General features: G+C 48.2%; 1 protein-coding gene across 1 annotated transcript in view; it reads left to right on the top strand.

The window, feature by feature from the left end:
- LOC113996066 (attractin) overlaps positions 1–22,149 on the top strand; it is a gene marked incomplete at its 3' end in the record, with an annotated part of 63,933 nt that overhangs the window by 27,361 nt on the left and 14,423 nt on the right. The window contains exons 2-3 of the mRNA XM_039387247.1: positions 9,316–9,399; positions 14,291–14,404. Of these exons, the coding sequence (XP_039243181.1) occupies positions 9,316–9,399; positions 14,291–14,404 (198 nt within the window). The remainder of the gene's footprint in view (positions 1–9,315; positions 9,400–14,290; positions 14,405–22,149) is intronic.

Below are 22,149 nucleotides of genomic sequence, written 5' to 3'. Positions count from 1 at the left end.
TGAGTTTTGGGGTAACACATTTGCAAGGGCTCTTGGCCAAGGGTTTTTGGGGGTTCATTGCGGGGCAGGGAAAGAGAGGGGTTGATAGATTCCCTTATCTGCTGCAGAGGGAGGTGGTTCATGATGTGTGAGGTGCATTTGCTTCTGCCCTGCAGTGTTGTCTCCTCCTGCCACAAATCCCTGGAGCATTTCAGGACCAGCAGTGAAGAACTGAGTTTTCCTGGGTGTTCCTTACAAACACTTGCAGCTAAATTATCTTTGTTTCAAAGAACTAGGCCAAGATATCCAGTGAGTGGATTTGGGAACAGATGGGGAAAGCAGAGGGCAACTGTTGGATCAGCTAAAGGGACAAGTGGTGCAGCCTCCACCATCTGTGTGGAGGTGTCTCAGGTGTGGGTGGTGGCTCAGGGAGGGCTTCCAGGGGACCTCAGGAAGTGACCTTTTGTCATGGAAACACCTCTGCATAAAATACAGGCAGTGGGGAAGGTGTTTTGAAGAAATAAAGGAGCGATAAGGTTGGAGCTGTTGCGGTGTGGAGACAGAGATCAAGGATAACACAGAGATAATGGAGCAACACACCACAGAAATCTGTGCTTACAAAATATTCCTTGTGTGAACACCATGCTCCCGAGGCATAATTATAATAATAATATCTTCTAGTCTTTGTTTTCCTCAGTAAATTTGAGTGGGGGGAAGAATTTGTAGTGAAGGTACACGGCAGTGTTGACATTCACGGTACACTCAGCTGGTTTTTTTGGGCAGAGATAAAGCTGAGGTTGTGCAGGGAATAATTCTGCTGTGTGGCCTCTGAGATGGGCTGGGAATAAAGAAATAGGAGGGTAGACAAGGATCTAAATTTGGGATGTTTGCAGTTTGAATTTAACAGCTGGAGGAACTTCGAGGCAAGAACATCAGGGGAGCTCCAGCGTGTTTCTGGTGTGTCCAAACACGATGGTGTTGAAAAGCAGCGTCTCTGATGGATGGTTGGGAAGCACTGGGGAAATGCTGGAGCCTTTTGGGATCCAGCACAGTTCTGGTTTGGGGTTTTTTTTCGGTGTTTCTGACGCGAGGAAATGGGGTTGGAGAAGGGAAATCGGCTTCTCCCTCAGAGTTTCTGTTGTCTTAGTCTCGAGGTTGGGTGATTTTAATTATTTTTAGAATTTAAATTGAACATAGAAATTGATTTCTTTTAGCTATTAGGAAAAGAATATTTACTGTTAGGAAAAAATTCTTTACTTGTTGGTCAGAAATTCCTGGCTGTGAGGGTGGTGAGGCCCTGGCACAGATTGGGCAGAGAAGCTGTGGCTCCTCCTGGATCCCTGGAAGTGTCCAAGGCCAGGTTGGAAAAGGCTTGGAGCAACCTGGGCTAGTGGAAGGTGTCCCTGCCCATGGCAGGGGGCTGGAATTAGATGATCCATAAGGTCCCTTCCAACTCAAACCATTCCATGATTCTGTGATTCTAATTTGGTCTTGTCAAATGATTTCTCCCTGGCTATAATTAGCTGCCTTATAATAATAAGTTTTTGGGTTTGTAGGGTATGAGAGCAATGAGACATGTTCCATAAAGAGGAGCTGAAGTGCATTTTCAGATTAAAATGTCTTTAAAATTCCTCTCCTTCCCCAGCAGGAGAGTTGGTTGGGCAAGCAGAGCATTGAGGGAATAACTAAACAGCCAGGATGTGTTTCAAGATCTGCTCCCAGCTGCTGCTGGAAGCTCCAGTGGGATAAGGGCAGAGGCACCAGCCCTCTCTGAAAGAGACCCCTCAGTGTCATCCCTGTTTGGTGACAGCAGAGCAGGAGCTGGGACAGCGTGGCAGGATCAGGGATGTGATGGAGTTACTGGTGACCAGCTGCAGAGGGGCAGTATTTGAAAAGATTTGCTTCACGAACTCGGTGATTTTGAAAAGGCTGCAGCAGCATTTATTCCTTGTGAGCTCTCTCAGGCTGTCCATGGCCAGTCAGCCACCCCTGATATCCAGCAACTCGTCACATCGAGGCCTGTTTTTCAGGAGCAAAGAGGGATTTCGGAGGTTTTTGGAGCATCAGTGCAGGCTGTGACTGGGAGGTTGCACTGATATGTTTTACCTGCTGCAGTCCTTTCCCAGACCTCCCAGGGCTTCCCAGGCTCTGCCCTTATCTCTGATCAGCAGCCAGGAAATCGCTTTCCATATTTTTACATATCTCATGCAGGAGGGAAAGGCTAATCCCTGCCTCTGGAGGAAGTGTTTCCCAGATCCAATTAACTGTGTCAGTCAGGTGACTGTTTTTTGAGACAGCTGTGCCAGGGAAAGTGGGAGGAGAGCAGAACATATTGAGCATGGAGAGGGATTGTCACCCTCCTGTGACCTTTGGCACAGTGGGAATACCGGATTCCCTCTGGGAGGAAACCCCTGGTGAGGGCAGGGCAGGGCAGGGGATGGTTTTCCAGTGCTGGAATAGCAAAATGTTGCTGTGAGTGGGAAGGAATTCCTGGCTGGGAGGGTGGGCAGGCCCTGGCCCAGGTTGCCCAGCGAAGCTGTGGCTGCCCCTGGATCCCTGGAAGTGTCCAAGGCCAGGTTGGAGCAAGCTGGGCTAGTGGAAGGTGTCCCTGCCTGTGGAACTGGATCTTTAATGTCCCTTCCAACCCAACCCATTCCAGGATTCTGGAGCCCCTCTGCTCTGGAGCCAGGCTGGGAGAGCTGGGGGGGTTCCCCTGGAGAAGAGAAGGCTCCAGGGAGAGCTGAGAGCCCCTGGCAGGGCCTGAAGGGGCTCCAGGAGAGCTGGAGAGGGACTGGGGACAAGGCCTGGAGGCACAGGACACAGGGAATGGCTTCCCAGTGCCAGAGGGCAGGGATAGGTGGGATATTGGGAAGGAATTCCTGTCTGTGAGGGTGGGGAGGCCCTGTCCCAGGTTGTCCAGAGAAGCTGTGGCTGCCCCTGGGTCCCTGGAAGTGTCCAAGGCCAGGTTGGAGCAACCTGGGCTAATGGAAGGTGTCCCTGCCCATGGCAGGGGGTGGGACTGGATGCTCTTTGACTTCCCTTCCAACCCAAACCATTCCATGATCTTCTGGTGGTGGTACAGCAGCGATTTTCCCATGAATTTCCTCATCCCGAGGTCTTTCTGTTCGTGTCACTGGAGACTTTACTCTGTGTGCACCTGCAGTCTTTGTTCAGGTACTCGTTGCTGGAGCTTAAATCCTTTTCCAGCTGGATTTTGCAGGAATGTCGTTGCCTTCATCCAGGAAACCTGGCCTGGAATTAGTGACACCTTCCCAGCTTTACCTGTGCTGTGGCCCCGAGCTGGCAGGAGGAGGGATTTATCTGTTAGCCATTAGAAACTCATTAAATAGATGCATAAATGATATATTTATCTGCTCCTCTCATCCCCAGTGTGGCTGATCACGATTCCATGCCTGTAAATCCAGGCATTTGCTTCTAGGATTTATCCTTTAACCTCAGTGCCTTCAGTGAGAACATGAACAAAACCAAATTGTTAATCAATTTAGGCTGCAAAGCCTTTGTGCTGCTAATAGGCTGTAACAGCCCTTTCTTTATTGCCTTCAACTCCAAATTCTCCCGAAACAATGACTTTTAATTGTGGAGGGCTCGAGGCACTTGGGAAGGAGAGAGGAGGAGAACTCATTGTTTGCATCGATCTCTGGATTTAGCAACTTCAAAATTAGGGGCTTTTGGGTTTGTTTGGAGTGGTTTTTTTTTTCCAATTTTATTTTTTTTTATTTTTTAGTGGAAAGGCTGTGCTAAACCTCTGCAGGCAGGATGCTGTAAAAAGTCACTTTTCTGTGGCAGTTTTGTATAATGTACCAGCATCTAATGTACCTTTAATGTTGGAATGCTTTGGAAGTAAGTGCTGCAAAACGACTTAATCCTAAATTATAAGCTGCTTTTTGTGCTCAGCTAATAACAACAGGATCGCTTTAGATTTATTAGATGGTAATTAAACAACAGCTTTGAGGCTTTGCCTGGTTGTGCAGTTCCTGTCTCTGCAGGAATTTTCTCAGCGTGTACTAATTTGTATTTGAAAAATAGACCCTGCCAGTTTTAGTCGTGTTATCAATTAAAAACACGTGGAGTTTTCTGGTAATTTCCAATATCAGGTTGGGTTTTTCACCCAGGAGATACCATCGAGTGCTGTCTGATTTTCCTGTCTCGCTTTTCTGCTTTTCAGGTCCTCCCAGAAACGGTGGGGAGTAACTGAATAGGCAGAATCCTTTTATACAGAATATTTCCCTTAGAAGCAATTTTTTTTCTGTGAGCTCTTCATCCTTGTCGTTGCTTCATTTTTTTTGTGAGGGAAAAATTTGTGTTGTGAACAAGTGGAGTTTGAATCAAGCCCGAAATACTTGGTGTAAACGCACGGGAGTGGATGTGTGCACGTTTAAAATCTGAATTTTGTAACCAGATCCTTGCGGTTGTTTTTTCTACCCTGGAGGTTTTAAAGTCAGTGTTGGAGTTTAGGACCTTGGGAGGATTGTAGTAAAGGGCCTGAGTTCTGTTTTCTTAGGGTGCAGCAGCTGCTCCTTGCAGAGTAGGAGATATAACACCCAGGGAGGGTGGAAGGGCTTCTTGTGGAGCAGCGGCGACTTGTATTACCAAATTAGCCAGGAAAAATGGGAATTGATGCCTTTCCGTCCTTTCTGAGGTCTGATTTCTGCATCTGAGTGATAAAATTATAACGAAATCTTTTTTTTTGGGGGGAAACCCTTGAAGGTTATCGAGTCCAAGCATCCCCCAGCACTGCCAAGGCCACCACTAACCCATGTCCCCAAGTGCCACATCCACAGGGATTTGAAATCCCTCCAGGGATGGGGACTCACCACTGCCCTGGGCAGCTGTGCCGGGGCTGGACAACCCTTTCCATGAAGAAATTTTCCCCAATATCCAAACTAAACCTCTTCTGGTGCAGTTTAAGGCCATTCCCTCTCCTCCTGTCCCTTGTTCCCTGGGAGCAGAGCCCGAATCCCCCTCCTCCCCTCTCCGGCACAGGGACAGCTCTGATCCCAGTTAAAGGAGGGTTTATGGGCAGGAACACACTCAGGGAATCATTCAGGTTGGAAAAGACCTCCAGGATCTTCCAGTCCAACCTCTGCCGGATCCCACCTTATCCCCCAGCCCAGAGCACTCAGTGCCACGGCCAGTCCTTCCTTGGACACCTTCAGGGATGGGGAATCCACAACCTCCCTGGGCAGCCCCTTCCAAGGCCTGACCACCCTTTCCAGGAAGAAATTCCTTCTGATGTCCAACCTGAGCCTCCCCTGGCACAGCCTGAGGCCGTTCCCTCTCCTCCTGTCCCTTGTTCCCTGGCAGCAGAGCCCGATCCCCCCCGGCTCCCCCCTCCTGTCAGGGAGTTGCAGAGCCAGAAGGTCCCCCCTGAGCCTCCTTTTCTCCAGGCTGAGCCCCCCCAGCTCCCTCAGCTGCTCCTGCTGCTCCAGCCCCTTCCCAGCTCCGTTCCCTTCCCTGCACACGCTCCAGCCCCTCCATGTCTCTCCTGTCTGAGGGTCCCAGAGCTGCCCCCAGGGCTGGAGGTGCCTCCCTGGGATCCCTCTGGTGCCCGTGTGGGAGCAGCCTGATGTGTGCCAGCAAAATGTGCTGCTTCCAAGTCCTTCATTCCTGGTGTGTTTTTCCTCCTTGAGTTACTCCCATATCCCCTTCCCGAGGCTCCTCTCCCAGACCGAGCCCAAACCCAGTGCAGGACCTGTCCCAGTTATCCGTGCCCGTGGCATGGGTGGCACAGGGAGCAGGGAGTGGGAAGGAACAGGGGCTGTTTGCTTTTTTACTGGAGCTGGGAGATCACTTGAGCTTCCTCTGTTGAATGGAAACATAAAATTCCACTTTCGGTCTCCTTTTAGTGCTGTGGATTTATTTCTGTGTGTCCTGGATTGTGTCTCTGGGAGAGTATTTATGGAATAACATGGATGCTGCTGCTCTGCTCATACCCCAGTGAGAACTTATGAGAACTTAATTCCTATTTATTTTCCTCTCAGAGACATCAACTCTGATTTCTCATATTTTTTTTAATATCCTTTATTTGCTCATAATGGCAGTGAGTTAAGTAAGGAGTCTGAGTAACTCACAGATAAGTTTTTAATAACAACATCTCAAAAGTTTGACTGTCCTTATATTTATAAAACTAAATCCCATGTTTTGGTTTTCCACTGCTGAAATTTCATTAAATTATGTAACTCTAATTTTTATTCCCCCCCTGAGATGTGACATGGCTGGGGCTACAATATCAGCAGGATTATTTTATTTTTTATATCACTCTTGATAGCATTTCGATGGAGAGTAATGTAATAATTGTTTCCAGATAAAATTGTTCCAAGAGTTTCGTGAGCAGAAGCTCCCTGAGAGTTTGGCCCATGGAATGAGGCTGTTTTTAACTCAGGAGACTTGCTCAGGTTTCCAGAACCTGTTTATTCTTGGTTGCAGGCAAAGTGCTGTCAGTGTTGATACAGTTGGATTCCTGGCTTTTCCAGGGATATTATTTTCAAAGGGATGAAACAGTCTGGATATTATTGCCTACAACTTGGGATTTGTGTCTGGTTTTGTGAATTCCTGATCAGTAGATAAGTGGTTTGAATTTTCAAAGATGGTGGAGCTTTAAAATAAATATGGATCATGGAATCATGGAATGGTTTGGGTTGGAAGGGACCTTAAAGACCATCCAGTTCCACCCCCTGCCATGGGCAGGGACACCTCCCACTAGCCCAGGTTGCTCCAAGTCCCACCTGGCCTTGGACATTCCAGGGATTCAGGGGCAGCCACAGCTTCCTCAGCTCCATTTCTGAGCTTGAAAAGTATTATAATAAATTCATCTGGAGAGAGGGGAAGGTGGTTTTGTAAAAATCTGCGAGTTTTACCTTTTTAATTTGAAGCAGAGATGAACCTTAAAAGTTCCCCGTTGGAGAAGAGGCTGGAAAATCACTTTTGACTCAGTCAAAATATTTAAAAAAGATGAGCTGATACATTAACAGATCACTGGGAAAAGACACAGAAAAAGGCTCCAAGATAGCAATTTTGGGAACTTCTGATCTTGATTCCTTCTCTTTCCTGCCAAGCTTGAATCCATGGTGGTTTTGTTTTCCTAAAGCTGGTGTAAGTGGGACAGCTGGATTTTGCCAGAGGGCTGTGATTTGCTCCAGCCTTTGTGCCCACGGTGGGGTTTGTAACCTGCCTGGGGAGAGATCCTGTGCCAAGCTGTGCTGTGCCAGGACGTGGTGTCTGGGCACCTTCAGGTGCTGCTGGTGTTTGCTGCCATCCTGCCCTGGCATTTTTGTTTTTCCAGCAGTTTCTGTGGTACCTCAGCAATTTGTTAAAACCCACTTAGAATATTTTGACTAATTCCTGTGAGATGGGAGTGTGTGTCCCCATGGTTTGGATCTTGGTTTTGTCCTCTGCTGTGCAGTGCTTGCAGATGTTGGTGACAATAATCATGGAATCATGGGATGGTTTGGGTTGAAAGGGAACTTGAAGACCATCTCATTCCACCCCCCTGGCATGGCAGGGACACCTCCCACTAGACCAGGTTGCTCCAAGCCCTGTCCAACCTGGCCTTGGACACTTCCAGGGATCCAGGGGCAGCCACAGCTTCTCTGCCCAACCTGTGCCAGGGCCTCATCACCCTCACAGCCAGGAATTCCTTCCCAATATCCCATCTAACCCTGCCCTCTGGCACTGGGAACCCATTCCCTATGTCCTGTCCCTCCATGCCTTGTCCCCAGTCCCTCTCCAGCTCTCCTGGAGCCCCTTCAGGCCCTGCCAGGGGCTCTCAGCTCTCCCTGGAGCCTTCTCTTCTCCAGGGGAACCCCCCCAGCTCTCCCAGCCTGGCTCCAGAGCAGAGGGGCTCCAGCCCTGGCAGCATCTCTGGGGCCTCCTCTGGACTCTCTCCAGCAGCTCCACGTCCTTGTGCTGCCCTTCTTCCCAGTATCCCATCTAACCCTGCCCTGTGGCAGTGTGAATCCATCCCCCCTTGTCCTGTCCCTCCAAGCCCTTGCCCAATGTCCTTTTAAGTCCTTTTCAGGCTTTTTCCCCTTCTCTCTTTCAGTGGCATCCTGAGTTTTTTATGGTTTTAAGTGCTGCTGTTCCCTGAGTATCTCAGGATGAAGGATTCCAACTGTACTTTCTGCTTCCACATCCTTCTCCAGAGTCTTTTCCTCCTGTCAAGTCCTCACCACCTATTTATAGGAGCGGCAGGAAGGGATGTTGTAGAGCATTCCAGAGTATTCCTGGCACTGTCCCAGCAGTGGGGAGCACTCAGCTCTTGGACTTCAATCCCTTGATCCAGGGATGGCCTGGGGATGGGGATGTGCTGTGGGGTGACCTGGGGATGAGGATGTGCTGTGGGGTGACCTGGGGATGGGAATGTACTGTGGGATGACCTGGGGATGAGGATGTGCTGTGGGGTGACCTGGGGATGGGGATGTGCTGTGGGATGACCTGGGGATGAGGATGTGCTGTGGGGTGACCTGGGGATGAGGATGTGCTGTGGGGTGACCTGGGGATGGGAACATGCTGTGGGGTGACCTGGGGATAAGGATGTGCTGTGGGGTGACCTGGGGATGGGGATGTGCTGTGGGGTGACGTGGGGATGGGGATGTGCTGTGGGATGACCTGGGGATGGGGATGTGCTACCAAAGCTGGGAGATGCCTGGAAATTCCATGCTCTGAGGTTGTCCTGAGTTTTGCAGCCCTCGATGTGTGAGGAATTAAGGTCTTACTTTGCACTCGAGGGTTATCAGAGAATCACAGGCTGGGCTGGGTTGGGAGGGACTTTAAAGACCATCTTGTTCCACCCCCTGCCATGGGCAGGGACACCTTCCACTATCCCAAGTTACTCCAAGCCCTGTCCAACCCTGAACACTTGCAGGGATGTGCTTTGGGGGTCACTCCTCCATCCAGGAGGTTGTCAAGGAGTTTGTGGAGAGTCAAACACAGAAAGGGTGAGAGGTCACACCGTGGACTTTGTCTGAACTTCATCCAAGAATGGTGCAGTTTGTTTAAATAAATAGCTTGGGAATAATTTTGGCTTTTCTCTTGGGGAATTCCTTTGTGGTTATGTGTGGTGTATCCCTCCAAATGGACTTGGAGCCATGACATCCACCTGTTGGAGAAACCATCCCTCCTGAAGTGATGTCCTTCAAGGGGTCAGGAAAATCATCAGAAAACCTGTAGAGAGACTTCCACAGGACTATCCCAGTGGGAGCTTTGTTTGTTTGTAGTGGCTCTTGATTAAATAAAAATTTCAGGATGGGTCTTCAAAAAGGTAGGAAATCATCTCTGAATGGAAAACTAATGTTTGCCTTTGTTTTTCCTTTCCAGACTCACTGAACCTTCGGGGTACGTCACGGATGGGCCTGGGAATTACAAATACAAGACAAAATGCACCTGGCTCATTGAAGGAAGGTGAGTGTTGGGAACAGCCTGGGGTTTCCTCTTGGTTATGGTAGCTTTTAGGTGAGGTTTATCTGCGTTAAATATTTTTATATCTCGTGATTCTTTCTGGCTGTTCCTAAATCTAAATCGGGCAGCGCTCAGTAAATAAGTTTTTAGGGTGTTTTTGTGCAACTGAGCCCTCCAAACTGACTCAGGATTGAGAGGTTTGTGTTGAAACAGCACGTGGTAAACAAAAATCAGCGTGTTTGTGGAAGTAGTGAAGGATTGGGAATTATTGAACTGATACCAGAGGGGAACATTCAGTGTTGGGACTCACAACACATGGGATTTTTTGGCAGTGTGAAAAAAAAAAAAAGAGGAAACTCTCTAAAAACCCCTCTTTATGAAAAATCAGTTTTTGGAGTGATCCTTTAAATCCTTCTTTACTCACTGGGCCATGAGGACTTCACAAGGACCACTGACCTGTTTTACAAAGCTTTTCTAGACTGGGATAAGTCTCTCAGACCTCACTTCGTGCCCTTCCTGGATTTGATCCTTGTTTTGCAGAGATTTTTAGGAGCAGCACATTTGGTGCACATCCTCTGTCACCCCATGGATGGTGCAGCAGTTGGGAGCATCTAAACTTGTTGAAATACAATTTTCATAGAACCAAGCTGATGCCAGGTTTGAAAAATCCAATTTTTTTTGGTCTCTAAGGCTGTTCAGTGGTGGGGTGTGATGCTGTGTGGTGACAGCTCTGTGTTCAGTCACATTCCATGTTGTTCCCTGGATCTGGAAGTGGAGAGGTCAGGGAACTGGAACAAGTCATGTGAGAGCATGGATTTGGACTGGATGCTGTAAACTGAGGCCTCTTGGCATCTTGGAGGATCAGAATTTGCTAAAACCCAGAGCACACTTTTCCTTGGTCTTCTCCTGTGGGTGGCATGGACAGTGGGACTGAGGCACCTCAGCAAGTCTGCTGTGACCCCGAGATGTGTGGTGTGGTCACCAAGATGTTGGTCACAGGCTGCAGGGAAGGGTTGGAATGGCATCCAGGGGGAGCTGGACAGCTCCCCCTGTGGGAGGGAGGAATGTGGGAATGTGGGAAACTCATGACGTTCAACAAGGCCAAGTGCAAAGTGCTGCTCCTGGGTGGGGACAATCCTGGCACAAACACAGACTGGGAGACTGGATGGAGAGCAACTCTGGGAGAAGGACTTGGGGGTGTTGGTGGGGGAGAGGCTGGAGATGCCCCAACCCAGATGCCCCAACCCAGACCCCCCGTGCCCTGGGCTGATCCCCCAGCGTGGGCAGCAGGGCAGGGGGGGATTCTGCCCCTCTGGCCCTGTCTCAGCTGAGACCCCCCTGCAGAGCTGCTCCAGCCCTGGGAACAACAGCACAAGGACGTGGAGCTGCTGCAGAGAGTCCAGAGGAGGCCCCGGAGCTGCTGCCAGGGCTGGAGCCCCTCTGCTCTGGAGCCAGGCTGGGAGAGCTGGGGGGGTTCCCCTGGACAAGAGAAGGCTCCAGGGAGAGCTGAGAGCCCCTGGCAGGGCCTAAAGGGGCTCCAGGAGAGCTGGAGAGGGACTGGGGACAAGGGATGGAGGGACAGGACACAGGGAATGGCTTCCCAGTGCCAGAGGGCAGGGTTAGATGGGATATTGGGAAGGAATTGCTGGCTGGGAGGGTGGGGAGGCCCTGGCCCAGGTTGGGCAGAGAAGCTGTGGCTGCCCCTGGATCCCTGGAAGTGTCCAAGGCCAGGTTGGAGCAACCTGGTCTAGTGAAAGGTGTCCCTGCCCATGGCAGGGGGTGGGACTGGATGTTCTTTAAGGTTCCTTTCCAACCCAAACCATTCCATGATTCCATGTTTGGGAGGTCTGTTGACTGGGGCTTGGGGGAAATGGGTATTCACTGAATCTACTTCAACCATTTGTTTGGGATGAGGAAGTTAAGTTCCTAAGCTCCCAAGATACTCCAAGCTGAGGGCTGAGTTTATCCAGAGAACCATCCAGAACCCTGGAATTGGGAGCCAACCACTCACCATTAACTATGTGAAGGAGCCCCATCCTTTAAGGTGGTTGAGATCAAAAGTTGGCTGCTCCAAGTGGCAACACCTTTTAATTTCTGTAGGTAAGAGGAACCCAACTGCAGAGAGTTGGCAATTAGAAACAATTAAAAAATGTTTCACAAGAATGTTATTCCAGACAAACCAGCCTGAGCCATTCCAGCACAGCCAGATGAACCATCCCAACTTCTGTTTTTAAAGGATATCATGACTCATATTTTTATCAGAAGTGAGGTGCTGCCCCTGAGTCCTCGATAAAGTCACCAAAACTGCTCCTCCAGCCTCGACTGCTTCTGCTTCCTAGAAAACCATCACTTGGTGGGGTTTAAAATGAGATGTTTTGTTGCTGGAGAGGCAGAAAAAAATGTTCCTCCCTGTTCCATGGCCAGGCCTAGAGGTTGGAATCCTTTTCCTGTTTGTCCCCTGCTGTCAGAGGAGGGTGGTGGAATGGAGAGGAGATAATGGTGCTGATTAGAGCAGCTGGAAAATGCAGCCACCTGAAAAGAGCCCCAGCTCTGCTGCCAAGAGTAAAATTCCCAGACATCTGGACTTGGGAAGCAGTGCCTGCAAAGCTGTTCAGGTCTGAGTGCTGGCATTGCTGTGTTGGAGGGATTTGGGATTAGCAGGGAAAGGTCCAATCCAGTGTGCCATTGGAGGCACTGAAAAATTCAGTATAAAATAAGCCACGTTTTCCTTCCCGTTCTCCTTTCCTTTCTGCACAATTCCTGGCTCTTCCTGGCTGGTGCCTGTGCTGTGCCCTCTTCCTGGGGGTGTCCTTGAGTGAGGCATCATCCCCATCCCTCCTCCCTCAGGTCCCTTTTCCCATAAAAACACTCAGTTGATCCAAAGAAAAACCCAAATGGCCCAACCCCCCCCCCCAAATCCAGCTCAGTTTTAGATTGTTTTATTCCCCAAAGGAATAATTCCATCATTTCATCATTCCATGATGTTGTTCCTCAGGGTTAAGTCGGGATGGAGTTTGGGAGAGCTCGGAGTGAGGCGTCATCCCCATCCCTCCTCCCTCAGGTCCCTTTTCCAATAAAAACACTCAGTTCATCAAAAAAAAAGCTCCAAATGGCCCAACCCCCTCCCAAATCCATCTCAATTTTCCATCATTTTATTCCCCAAAAGACTAATTCCATTACTCTCTAATTCCACGATGTTGCTTTTCAGGGTTCAGTGAGGGGATGGACTTTGGGAGAGCTCGGTGAGGTGAATCAATCCCTCCCAAAATTCCCAATTTGTCCTTCCCCAGGAGTGTGAGACAAGGCAGGTGAAATCCATGGAGCCTGACGATCCCAAGGCACAACCAGGTGCTTGGGATGGTGCAGATGAGGGTCCACTAATGAGTTGTTGGCTGCAGCAAGAAGACTCTTTCTTTTTGTTCCTGGTCTGAACCTTTATTGATGGACCATAGCAAACCCTCTGACTCCATAGTTTTGAGACCATGGCTACTCTTTGTACCTCTTTTTTTTAAAGCAGGACATTATCCATGAGTTCCACCTGCTGCTCTTTATCCAAAGGCCTGGAGCAGATGGTTGAGCCTATCAAAAAAATAGAATAACTTACACAGTAACTCCCAAAAGAATTCGGCTCCTGTGGGAAGGAACGACTCTGGCACAATGAAAATTATTGATTTATTCAATTAGGATGAACAGGGATTTCATCTGAATCCAAAGGCAGTGCTGATGGAGAGATCCTGATCACTTGGATCTGTCCTTTCCACAGCTTCAGCTGTGGGTGGGAACAAGCAGTGCTGACACAGATTCACTTTTATTTATCTCGGGTCCAAGCACAGTGTAGGGTTGTTTCCACCCTCCTGGAGCTGAGCCCTAATTTGGGTGTTTGCTGTGGCTTCTCTGGGATGTTCTTTAGGTGGATCTTGGCACATTAACCATGAAAGAAATGATGTCTTACCATGAGGAGAAGCTCCACGTGGCACCCAGAACTCCCCCTGCCCTGGGCTGATCCCCCAGCGTGGGCAGCAGGGCAGGGGGGAATTCTGCCCCTCTGCCCCTGTCTGAGGTGAGACCCCCCTGCAGAGCTGCTCCAGCCCTGGGAACAACAGCACAAGGACGTGGAGCTGCTGGAGAGAGTCCAGAGGAGGCTCTGGAGCTGCTGCCAGGGCTGGAGCCCCTCTGCTCTGGAGCCAGGCTGGGAGAGCTGGGGGGGTTCCCCTGGAGAAGAGAAGGCTCCAGGGAGAGCTGAGAGCCCCTGGCAGGGCCTGAAGGGGCTCCAGGAGAGCTGGAGAGGGACTTTTGACTTGTTTGGATGTGCAGTTTGGAGGGGCTTCCCTTGGGAGGGCCGTGTGTTCTGCACAACTAATAAAGTAAGAGGAGAAGGATTAGTGCCAACTCCTGGGCAAATCCATCATCTCAGGCCATCATAACCACACCAGCCTGCAGAAAGTCCCTTGAACAAGGAAAGAGCTCTCCTTAATTCCCTGGTGGGGGCTGGGATTCTTCACATGTGTTGTCCATGGAGGTTTTCCTTGCAAAGCCCTTTCCTTAGGAGAGTCAGCACCAGGGAAGAGCCGAGGGCTGGCTGGTCCTGCTCTTTGGTATCTGGTGGTGATGAGGGGGAAAGCTTTAAGGACACTGTTTTCTGACCATAAAGAACCTGTTGCTTAATACCAGGGGAGCTGCACACCCAAAACAATTAAGCCCCAGCGTGTTTGATGCATCTGCAGTGACACGAATCCCTCAGTTTTAGTCTGCTTTAGAGCAGAGCATCCCACCAGAGGAGGAGCATTTTGCCCTGGGTGTGTGTGAGTTGGCCGATTACAAATCTTTTCATTTATTTTTTCCTTCCTTCCTTTATTTATTTTGATTAATCTGTTTGTTTTTCTTTTCTTTCCAGGCCAAACACAATCCTCAGGCTTCGGTTCAACCACTTTGCCACGGAGTGCAGCTGGGACCACTTGTATGTGTATGATGGAGACTCCATCTATGCTCCCTTACTGGCAGCTTTCAGGTAAGTCCCCCTTGGTAAGCCTCTTAATGATATTTTTAATTTAGAACCTGACTTAAATGTGGCTTCTAACAGTGCCAGGTGTGTTCCAGGGATCCAAATATCTAACCCTGCAAGTGCAGCAGTGTAGCCAGTGTGTCCTTTTGTGCAGTTGTCGTCAGGATAAACAATTAAGGAGTTGTTTTTTGCTGGTACAATGAGCAAACCGTGTCACTGCACTGTGGCATGGAAGTGTTATGTTTTCATTTCCAAATCCTGAGTGTTTGAGAGACAGAAAAATTACTGTCATGTGGCTGGACTGGAGATGATTTGGAGTGCAGGGTCCTCCTGGAACAGGCTCTCCAGGGAATGGTCACAGCTCCAGGACTGCCGGAGCTTGAGGAATGTTTGGAAAACGCTTTCAGGCACAGGGTGGGATTGTTGGGGTGTCTGTGCAGGGCCAGGGCTTGGACTGGATGATCCTGGTGGGTCCCTTCCAGCTCAGGATATTCTGGGATTCTGTGAAAGGAGAAAACTGCCCCACTGATGAGCTTTGAACGTGGTTTATGAATTAAAACTTGCAGTGTGTCAGTGCTGACTGAAGGGAAAAGCCAATTCATGTTGAGACAGGAGGATCTCAATATACAAATGTGTATGGATACACATGGATCTAAATATACAAATATATTGGATACACATGGATCTCAATATACAAATATATTGGATACACATGGATCTCAATATACAAATATATTGGATACACATGGATCTCAATATACAAATATATTGGATACACATGGATCTCAATATACAAATGTGTATGGATACACATGGATCTTAATATACAAATGTGTATGGATACACATGGATCTTAATATACAAATGGATATGGATACACATGGATCTAAATATACAAATATATTGGATATACATGGATCTCAATATAGAAATGTGTATGGATACATGTGAATCTCAGTATACAAATGGATATGGATACACATGGATCTAAATATACAGATGTGTATGGATAGACATGGATCTAAATATACAAATGGATATGGATGCACATGGATCTCAATATACAAATATATGTCTTTATGTACCTTAATATTTTAATTTTGAAACTATTTGTTACATGTTCAGAAGCAACAGCAAAGGATCAGACAGCCTTGTGGAAACTTGGAATCCAGGAATGGTTTGGGTTGGAAGGGATCTTAAAGACCTTCCAGTTCCACCCCCTGCCATGGGCAGGGACACTTTCCACTATTCCAGATTGCCCCAAGCCCCATCCAACCTGGCCTTGGACACTTCCAGGGATCCAGGGGCAGCCACAGCTTCTCTGCCCAACCTGTGCCAGGGCCTCCCCACCCTCCCAGCCAACAATTCCTTCCCAATATCCCACCTATCCCTGCCCTCTGTCCGTGTGAAGCCATTCCCTGTGCCCTGTCACTCCATGTCCTTGTCAGATGTCCCTCTCCAGCACTTGACACATGTAAAAATATCCCTTCTTCCAAGGGGTGACAGGAATTTGGCTCATCCCTGTGGTGACACCAATCTGTGGATGGTGGTGAACAATCAACGTTTCACACCAGGCCCCGCTGTAACTCCTGCATTCCTGTGCTTGAGTCCCACAGTGACACCACCACCTTATGGGTTTTATTCCTTTAACTGAAATTAGGAGAATAATCCCAAGTTATCCATGGAAAAAAACTAATGGTTCCCCTGGGGCCCTGCTTGTTCCAAGTGGCTGCATAACCATGTCCAGAATTAACCTTCTGCTGGGCTCCCTCTCCTTTGTGAAACGAGGGTCTAAAAATACTTGGTGTTTGTTCCAGAAAATCCTCGTAATCTCTAGGAGAGAAGATCAGCAGAGGAACAAAAAGTTGATTAAAATATCAGAGCCACCACATGTGGGCTTTCTTTTTTTTTTTTTTTTCTGGCCTTGGGCTGCAGTTGCAGAGTTGTTTTGGAGGGAAGGATTCCTGCCAAGCTTCAGAACCAACCCCAGGTTCGAAACAGGCCACGGGAATGAATTATTATGTTGTTCTCACCTCATTTCGAAGAAGAAACAACCTTCCCTCTTCTAAAAAACCTCCAAAAAACCCTGGAAGTGGCACCTGGAAGTGCTCTCCTGGTATCCTGCCCTGATTGATGTGCAGGAAGAGGAGGAAATGTCATCCTGACTCCTCATCATTTCGCTCTAATCGAGCTGATTTTTGAACGTGCTGGTGAAAAGGTGAAATGATGATGATTTGTGCCTGCAGTTCCTTGTGTGTTTTCCAAAAATTAATGGGCTTCTGAAATGGAGGTTATAAGTAGTTCACAGCATTAACAATTACGGCTGAGACTGGAAAATCCTCTGTAAATCACTAGGAAGTCTGGGCCTGAGGACAAGCAAGAGTGAGCTTAATACAATAACACTTTGGAGGGAGGGGAAAAAAAAATTCAATTATTTTCATTAATTGCTTCTTTAGATGGCATTTGAATTTCATCTTCATTAGCACTGAGCTGTGGTGTTCAGTAATCCAAGTTCAGGAAATGGGAGATGCTTCTCATTTTGATCAAGTGCCAAAAAAGCATCTGTTGAAAAATACCTTTCTCTGGTGTGAAAATGAAGGCACTGGAATTTTTTTAAGAGCAGTGCTCATATTTTATTAATTTTAGGGGGTTGTATTAAATTCATTATTCACAATAAGTGCATTTCCTTCTCCATTATTTTTGCACCCTGCCAGGGCATTTGCAGGATTGAGTTGGACACTCTAAACTTTCAGAGCTTGTTGATAAACACTATAAATTCCTCCCTCTCTAAACTCAGTTTTTGTTCCCTCCCTGGCTTTTTAGAGCAGTTCCCTCAGTTCTTTCCCTGCTCTCATCTTGTTTTCTTGACCTTCTGATGCTCATTTGTGTTTGTTCACAAGATGATATTTACCCTGAATAGAAGATGATCTTGGAAATCCTCAGCACTGGACTGTGGGGAAGCTTTAAATTGGTTTTATCAATTTTTAACAGCAATAAATATTTGCATAATGCCAACATTTACACAGTCCAAGTGTCTGCACAGGCTGAACTCCTCGTAGCCTGAGAGCCCCCCAGGGCTCTCTCGTCCTGCACATTGAGCTTTTTTATATTAAACAGGGTTAAAAATATCTTTACTGGTTTATATTTGTGAAATGAGACTGTGTCAATGTGCTGCTGCTTCAAAAATATGCAACAAAAGAACGTGGAGAAAACAAATCCAGAAGCAAATCCAAAGAATTATCCTGAGTCAGATAAACTCCAGAGCTGATTTAGATGAACTCCACGCAGCATCTGTGAGCTCTGCTGGGTTTGTTGGTGACTTTACTCCCTGTTAAACATTTACCAGAGCTGCTTTTGCACCTTTGTTTTCACTTTGCACTGGTTGGTGGGGGGTGTTTTCCTCTTCAGACCCGGCTGTTGTTGTGCAAGACCTTTGGCCGAGGCCCGGGAGCTCCCGCTGGCTCTGCTCAGGTGCCAGGGGGATGGTCCTGGTGGCCTCCACGTGAGCCCTTGTTCCCTCAGGAGATGGCAGCAGCTCCCCTTCCTTTCCTTGCAGGTCAGTGTGGCACTTGAGCCCCCAAATCTGAGTGTAGGGGTGAGTTGGGATGGAAGGCTCTGATCCCTCTCTCAAAGCAGGTCCGGCTTCAGAGCCCTTTGCTCAAGATTTTGCCCAGTCAGGGTGGGAATTCCTATTTAGGATGGAGATCTTGTTGATCCTGTGGGTCAGTGGTCCAGTGCTGAGCCATCCTTATGTTAAGAAATGATAATAAATAATAAATCTAATACTAATGTCTAATCAGAATCTCCTTTATAGTGTGTTGCCTGATCCTGTGAACCTCTGGTGGCATCTCCTTCTCTAATCTCTCCTGAGGTAGTTGAGGGCAGCAATTAGATCTCACCCTTCTTCAGCCCTCGACCCTCCAGGCTAAACAAGCCTCCCTCCTTTTTGCCCAGAGAAGCTGTGGCTGCCCCTGGATCCCTGGAACTGTCCAAGGCCAGGCTGGAAAGGGCTTGGAGCAACCTGGACTAGTGGAAGGTGTCCCTGCCCATGGCAGAGGGGTGGAATGAGATGGGCTTTGAGGTCCCTTCCAAGCCAACCCAATCTGTGATTCCATGGATTCTTCCACCTCCCCTCGTACATCACGTGGTTGTCCCTCCTCTGGTCCCTTCAATTCTTTGCCAAAAATGATAACCCACCTTGCTGCCTTGGGCACACCTGTCCAGCCCTGGGAACAACAGCACAAGGACGTGGAGCTGCTGGAGAGAGTCCAGAGGAGGCCCTGGAGCTGCTGCCAGGGCTGGAGCCCCTCTGCTCTGGAGCCAGGCTGGGAGAGCTGGGGGGGTTCCCCTGGAGAAGAGAAGGCTCCAGGGAGAGCTGAGAGCCCCTGGCAGGGCCTAAAGGGGCTCCAGGAGAGCTGGAGAGGGACTGGGGACAAGGCATGGAGGGACAGCACACAGGGAATGGCTTCCCAGTGCCAGAGGCAGGGTTAGATGGGATATTGGGAAGGAATTTCCCAGGCTGTGAGGGTGGGGAGGCCCTGGCACAGGTTGCCCAGAGAAGCTGCCCCTGGATCCCTGGAAATGTCCAACCTGGCCTTGGAGCACCCTGGGCTAGTGGAAGGTGTTCCTGCCCATGGCAGGGAGATGGAATGAGATCATCTTGAAAATTCCTTCCAACTCAACCCACTCCATGGTTCCACGATGACAGCAATCCTATAAGAACTGAGGAGGTTTTTGGGGCAAACCCCCTGATCCAGAGGACCCTTGCCCCTGGCCAGGGTTCCCTGTGCTGGTGCTGCAGCAGCTGGGCCTGTCTGTATGAGAGGAGATGGTTTCAAGGAATTTTGTGCTTTGGGCTGTTCCCAACTCTGTAATGAATCTTTCTTCTGTTTTGTTTTTTTTTAATAAGTGTCATTCCAATGGCTTTATTTCCTTAAAAGTCCATGTTTGGGAGTCATCTTGCTTCATTTCAGAAAATAAATTTGAGGTGTCTCCTTATTTCCCCTTTTTATTTTTCACCATTGATTTATTGTTGGCCTCTTGTAACATCTATTTTTGGTTTATTTTTACTCTTGCAGTTCCCAGGATAGGTGAGGAGCATGGAATGGTTTTTAATAAGAGAGAAATGGTGTCATTTTGTGCACAGGTGTGTCCAGATGGATCAGAGCATTTAAAAATTAGGATAAGGTTTGCACTGGATTTTGATAGATTGCAAAGCTGTTTTTTTTCAGTACCACCCTCATGCTTTGACTCCCGTGCTCTGTATTTTCTGCCTTCCCTTTTGTGATTCCCACTTTTTCCTGTTTTCTTCTCAGCAGAGCTTCTCATGCCTTTGATCTCTGACAGGTTGTGTCTCAGGAGGAAATGAGGAATCCACCAGCACCGTGATGCCCACAGAGCAAATCCAGGGACAGTAATAGAGGAGTGGCCTTTTGTTTTAAATAATTCCCATTTTTCTGGGGTGTAGGGGAGAAGTTGGGTCTCCTGGACCTAATTGTGGCCTTCCAGTACCTGCAGGGAGCCACCAAGAAAGCTGGAGAGGGACTATTTACAAGAGCATGGAATGACAGGAGAAGGGGAAATGGCTTCACATGGACAGAGAGAGTAGGTTTAAATTGGATATTGGAAAGAAATTCCTGGCTGTGAGGGTGGTGAGGCCCTGGCACAGATTGCCCAGAGAACTGTGGCTGTCCCTGGATCCCTGGAAGTGTCCAAGGCCAGGTTGGACAGGGCTTGGAGCAACCTGGGCTAGTGGAAGGTGTCCCTGCCCATGGCAGGGGGGTGGAACTGGATGATCCTTAAAGTCCCTTCCAACCCAAACCATTCCATGAATCCACGATCCTGTGACATTGTTTTCACCGTGCCACTGACTCCACACATCCAGCTGACAGAAAAAGAGGAGTAATTCCAGTGGGAAGCTGGGGTTTGCCTTTCCTGGCTGTCACTGGGCAGCCGTGCTGAGTAGGAGTGTTTGTTTGCTTTGGAGTAGCAGCGCTTGCGAAATGTTTTGAAACCTTATGAGAGGAAATAAAAGCGACCGTGTTGTGAAACAGCCTAATCCTGGCCAGAGCAGAGCTGCTCAGGGAGTCTGGAGCAGAGTTTAAAGGAAGTTTTGCATAATCCTGTATCATTCTGAGTCTGCCTGTTGGATTCTTTGTCGTGGCAGAAAGTGTAAATTGTGTTTGTGCTGGTTTGTGCAGTGCTGTGCTGATTTATTCATGGGTTTTGGAGGTTTGGCCTTTCAAGGATCTGATCCTTATCTTTGTGTTGTGTTCTGTCCATTGGCTTTCACTGAAAGGAATTACAAAGCCCCATCCCTGGAAGTTTTCAAGGTCAGGAGCAACCTGGTCTGGTGGAAGGTGTCCCTGTTTTGTTTGGGACAAGATGATCTTTAAGGTCCTTTCCAACCTAAACCCTTCTGAGATTCCGTGATTAATTTTCCTCGGGTTGTTTTCAACTTGTGTAGGTGGGATAATGTCCCTTTAGTTATTTAGACAACAGGAAAGGATGGAAATAAGGGAGCAGCTGGGAGATGTGCTGAGAACATCAGCCATGGAGGTACCTGTGTTCTTGCCAAACAAATCCCAAAATTGAGATTTCCACGAGAAAACAGGTAATTGTCCTGTGATAGTGCTTTATTAGGAAAGATTATTGAGGGGGATTTTTGTCTTCTCTCTACTTTTCTTCTTTACTGCTGTTATTCCCCCTCTCCAGGGCCTTCCAGTTATTTTGCCCTGTAATATCAGAGAGAAGTGCTGAAGAAGAAACCAGAACAAAGGAGTTTTTTTCTTGTCCCTGAGCTGCAGTTTTCCTTATCCTGAATTACATTCAGAATGTCTGTTTTCCTGTGGAGCAGAAGCACCATCCTGCAGTTCCCATTACAAAGGAATATTATGAACCCAACAAGAAGTTGATTAGGCCTTTTTTTGCTCTTTAGTGTTGTGGGAGATGATCTTTTGGGAGAGATAAACTTCAGATCAGAAGTTTTAAATTTGGGAATAAAACAGGCACCTCTTCCAGGAATTGATTTTGCATTTTAATCCCATATCCTTGAGATTTGAAAGGGAGGGAGGGTTGGAAACTTCCCTTCCTCTCAAGGAAATGTTTATTGAGCAAAGGTGCTGGAGTTGTTTTGCCAAAACATGGGATCAGGTTGCAGCGATTTTATGGCCTGTTGGTAAAATGAAGGATATCTTTGTGTCCACAACAAGGCTTGTTGTGCAGTTTGCAGGGTGACCATGCCATAGTTAACACTTCATCTGGGATTTTTTGAGTGCAAACAGCCCCAAATCTGTAGCAAAAAGGATCACTGGGTGTCTGGGCTATTCACTGAGCACAACACTGTTTAATTCAGGTCACCAAAAAGTGCTTTCCAGGCAGTATGAGCGGATACTGGGAATAATTGGGTGCTTTCCTTGGGTAGAGAAACTCATTTACAGTTCCTGGGGAACTGCCTTCCACCACATTTGCTTTCTATTTTGAATAGATGTGAAAAGAGGAAAAGTGAGTCCTTTTCAAGGGGGAAAAATTCTTTTCATTGTCGCTTTTTGGTGGGTGGTGGCCTTGGATACTCAGAAGTCCAGAGCACAGGACCAGGCTTGGCTGCTTTCCTGGAAGAGTGGCTGGAGCTTCCTCCTTTTCCCTGCCTGACACGCTCCTCTCTGACACTTGGGAGCCTCCCCTGGTCACAAAGCTTCGACTTTTCCTTTGGAAAGATGGATCTGTACAGGAAAACAGCAGCTGACTGTGGA

The sequence above is a fragment of the Pipra filicauda genome, unplaced genomic scaffold, assembly GCF_003945595.2.
Source record: "Pipra filicauda isolate LSUMZ 115617 unplaced genomic scaffold, ASM394559v2 scaffold547_size326079_pilon, whole genome shotgun sequence".
NCBI classification, from domain to species: Eukaryota; Metazoa; Chordata; class Aves; order Passeriformes; family Pipridae; genus Pipra; species Pipra filicauda.
The sequence above is the reverse complement of the archived record's forward strand: the minus strand, read 5'-3'. Positions and strand labels throughout refer to the sequence as shown.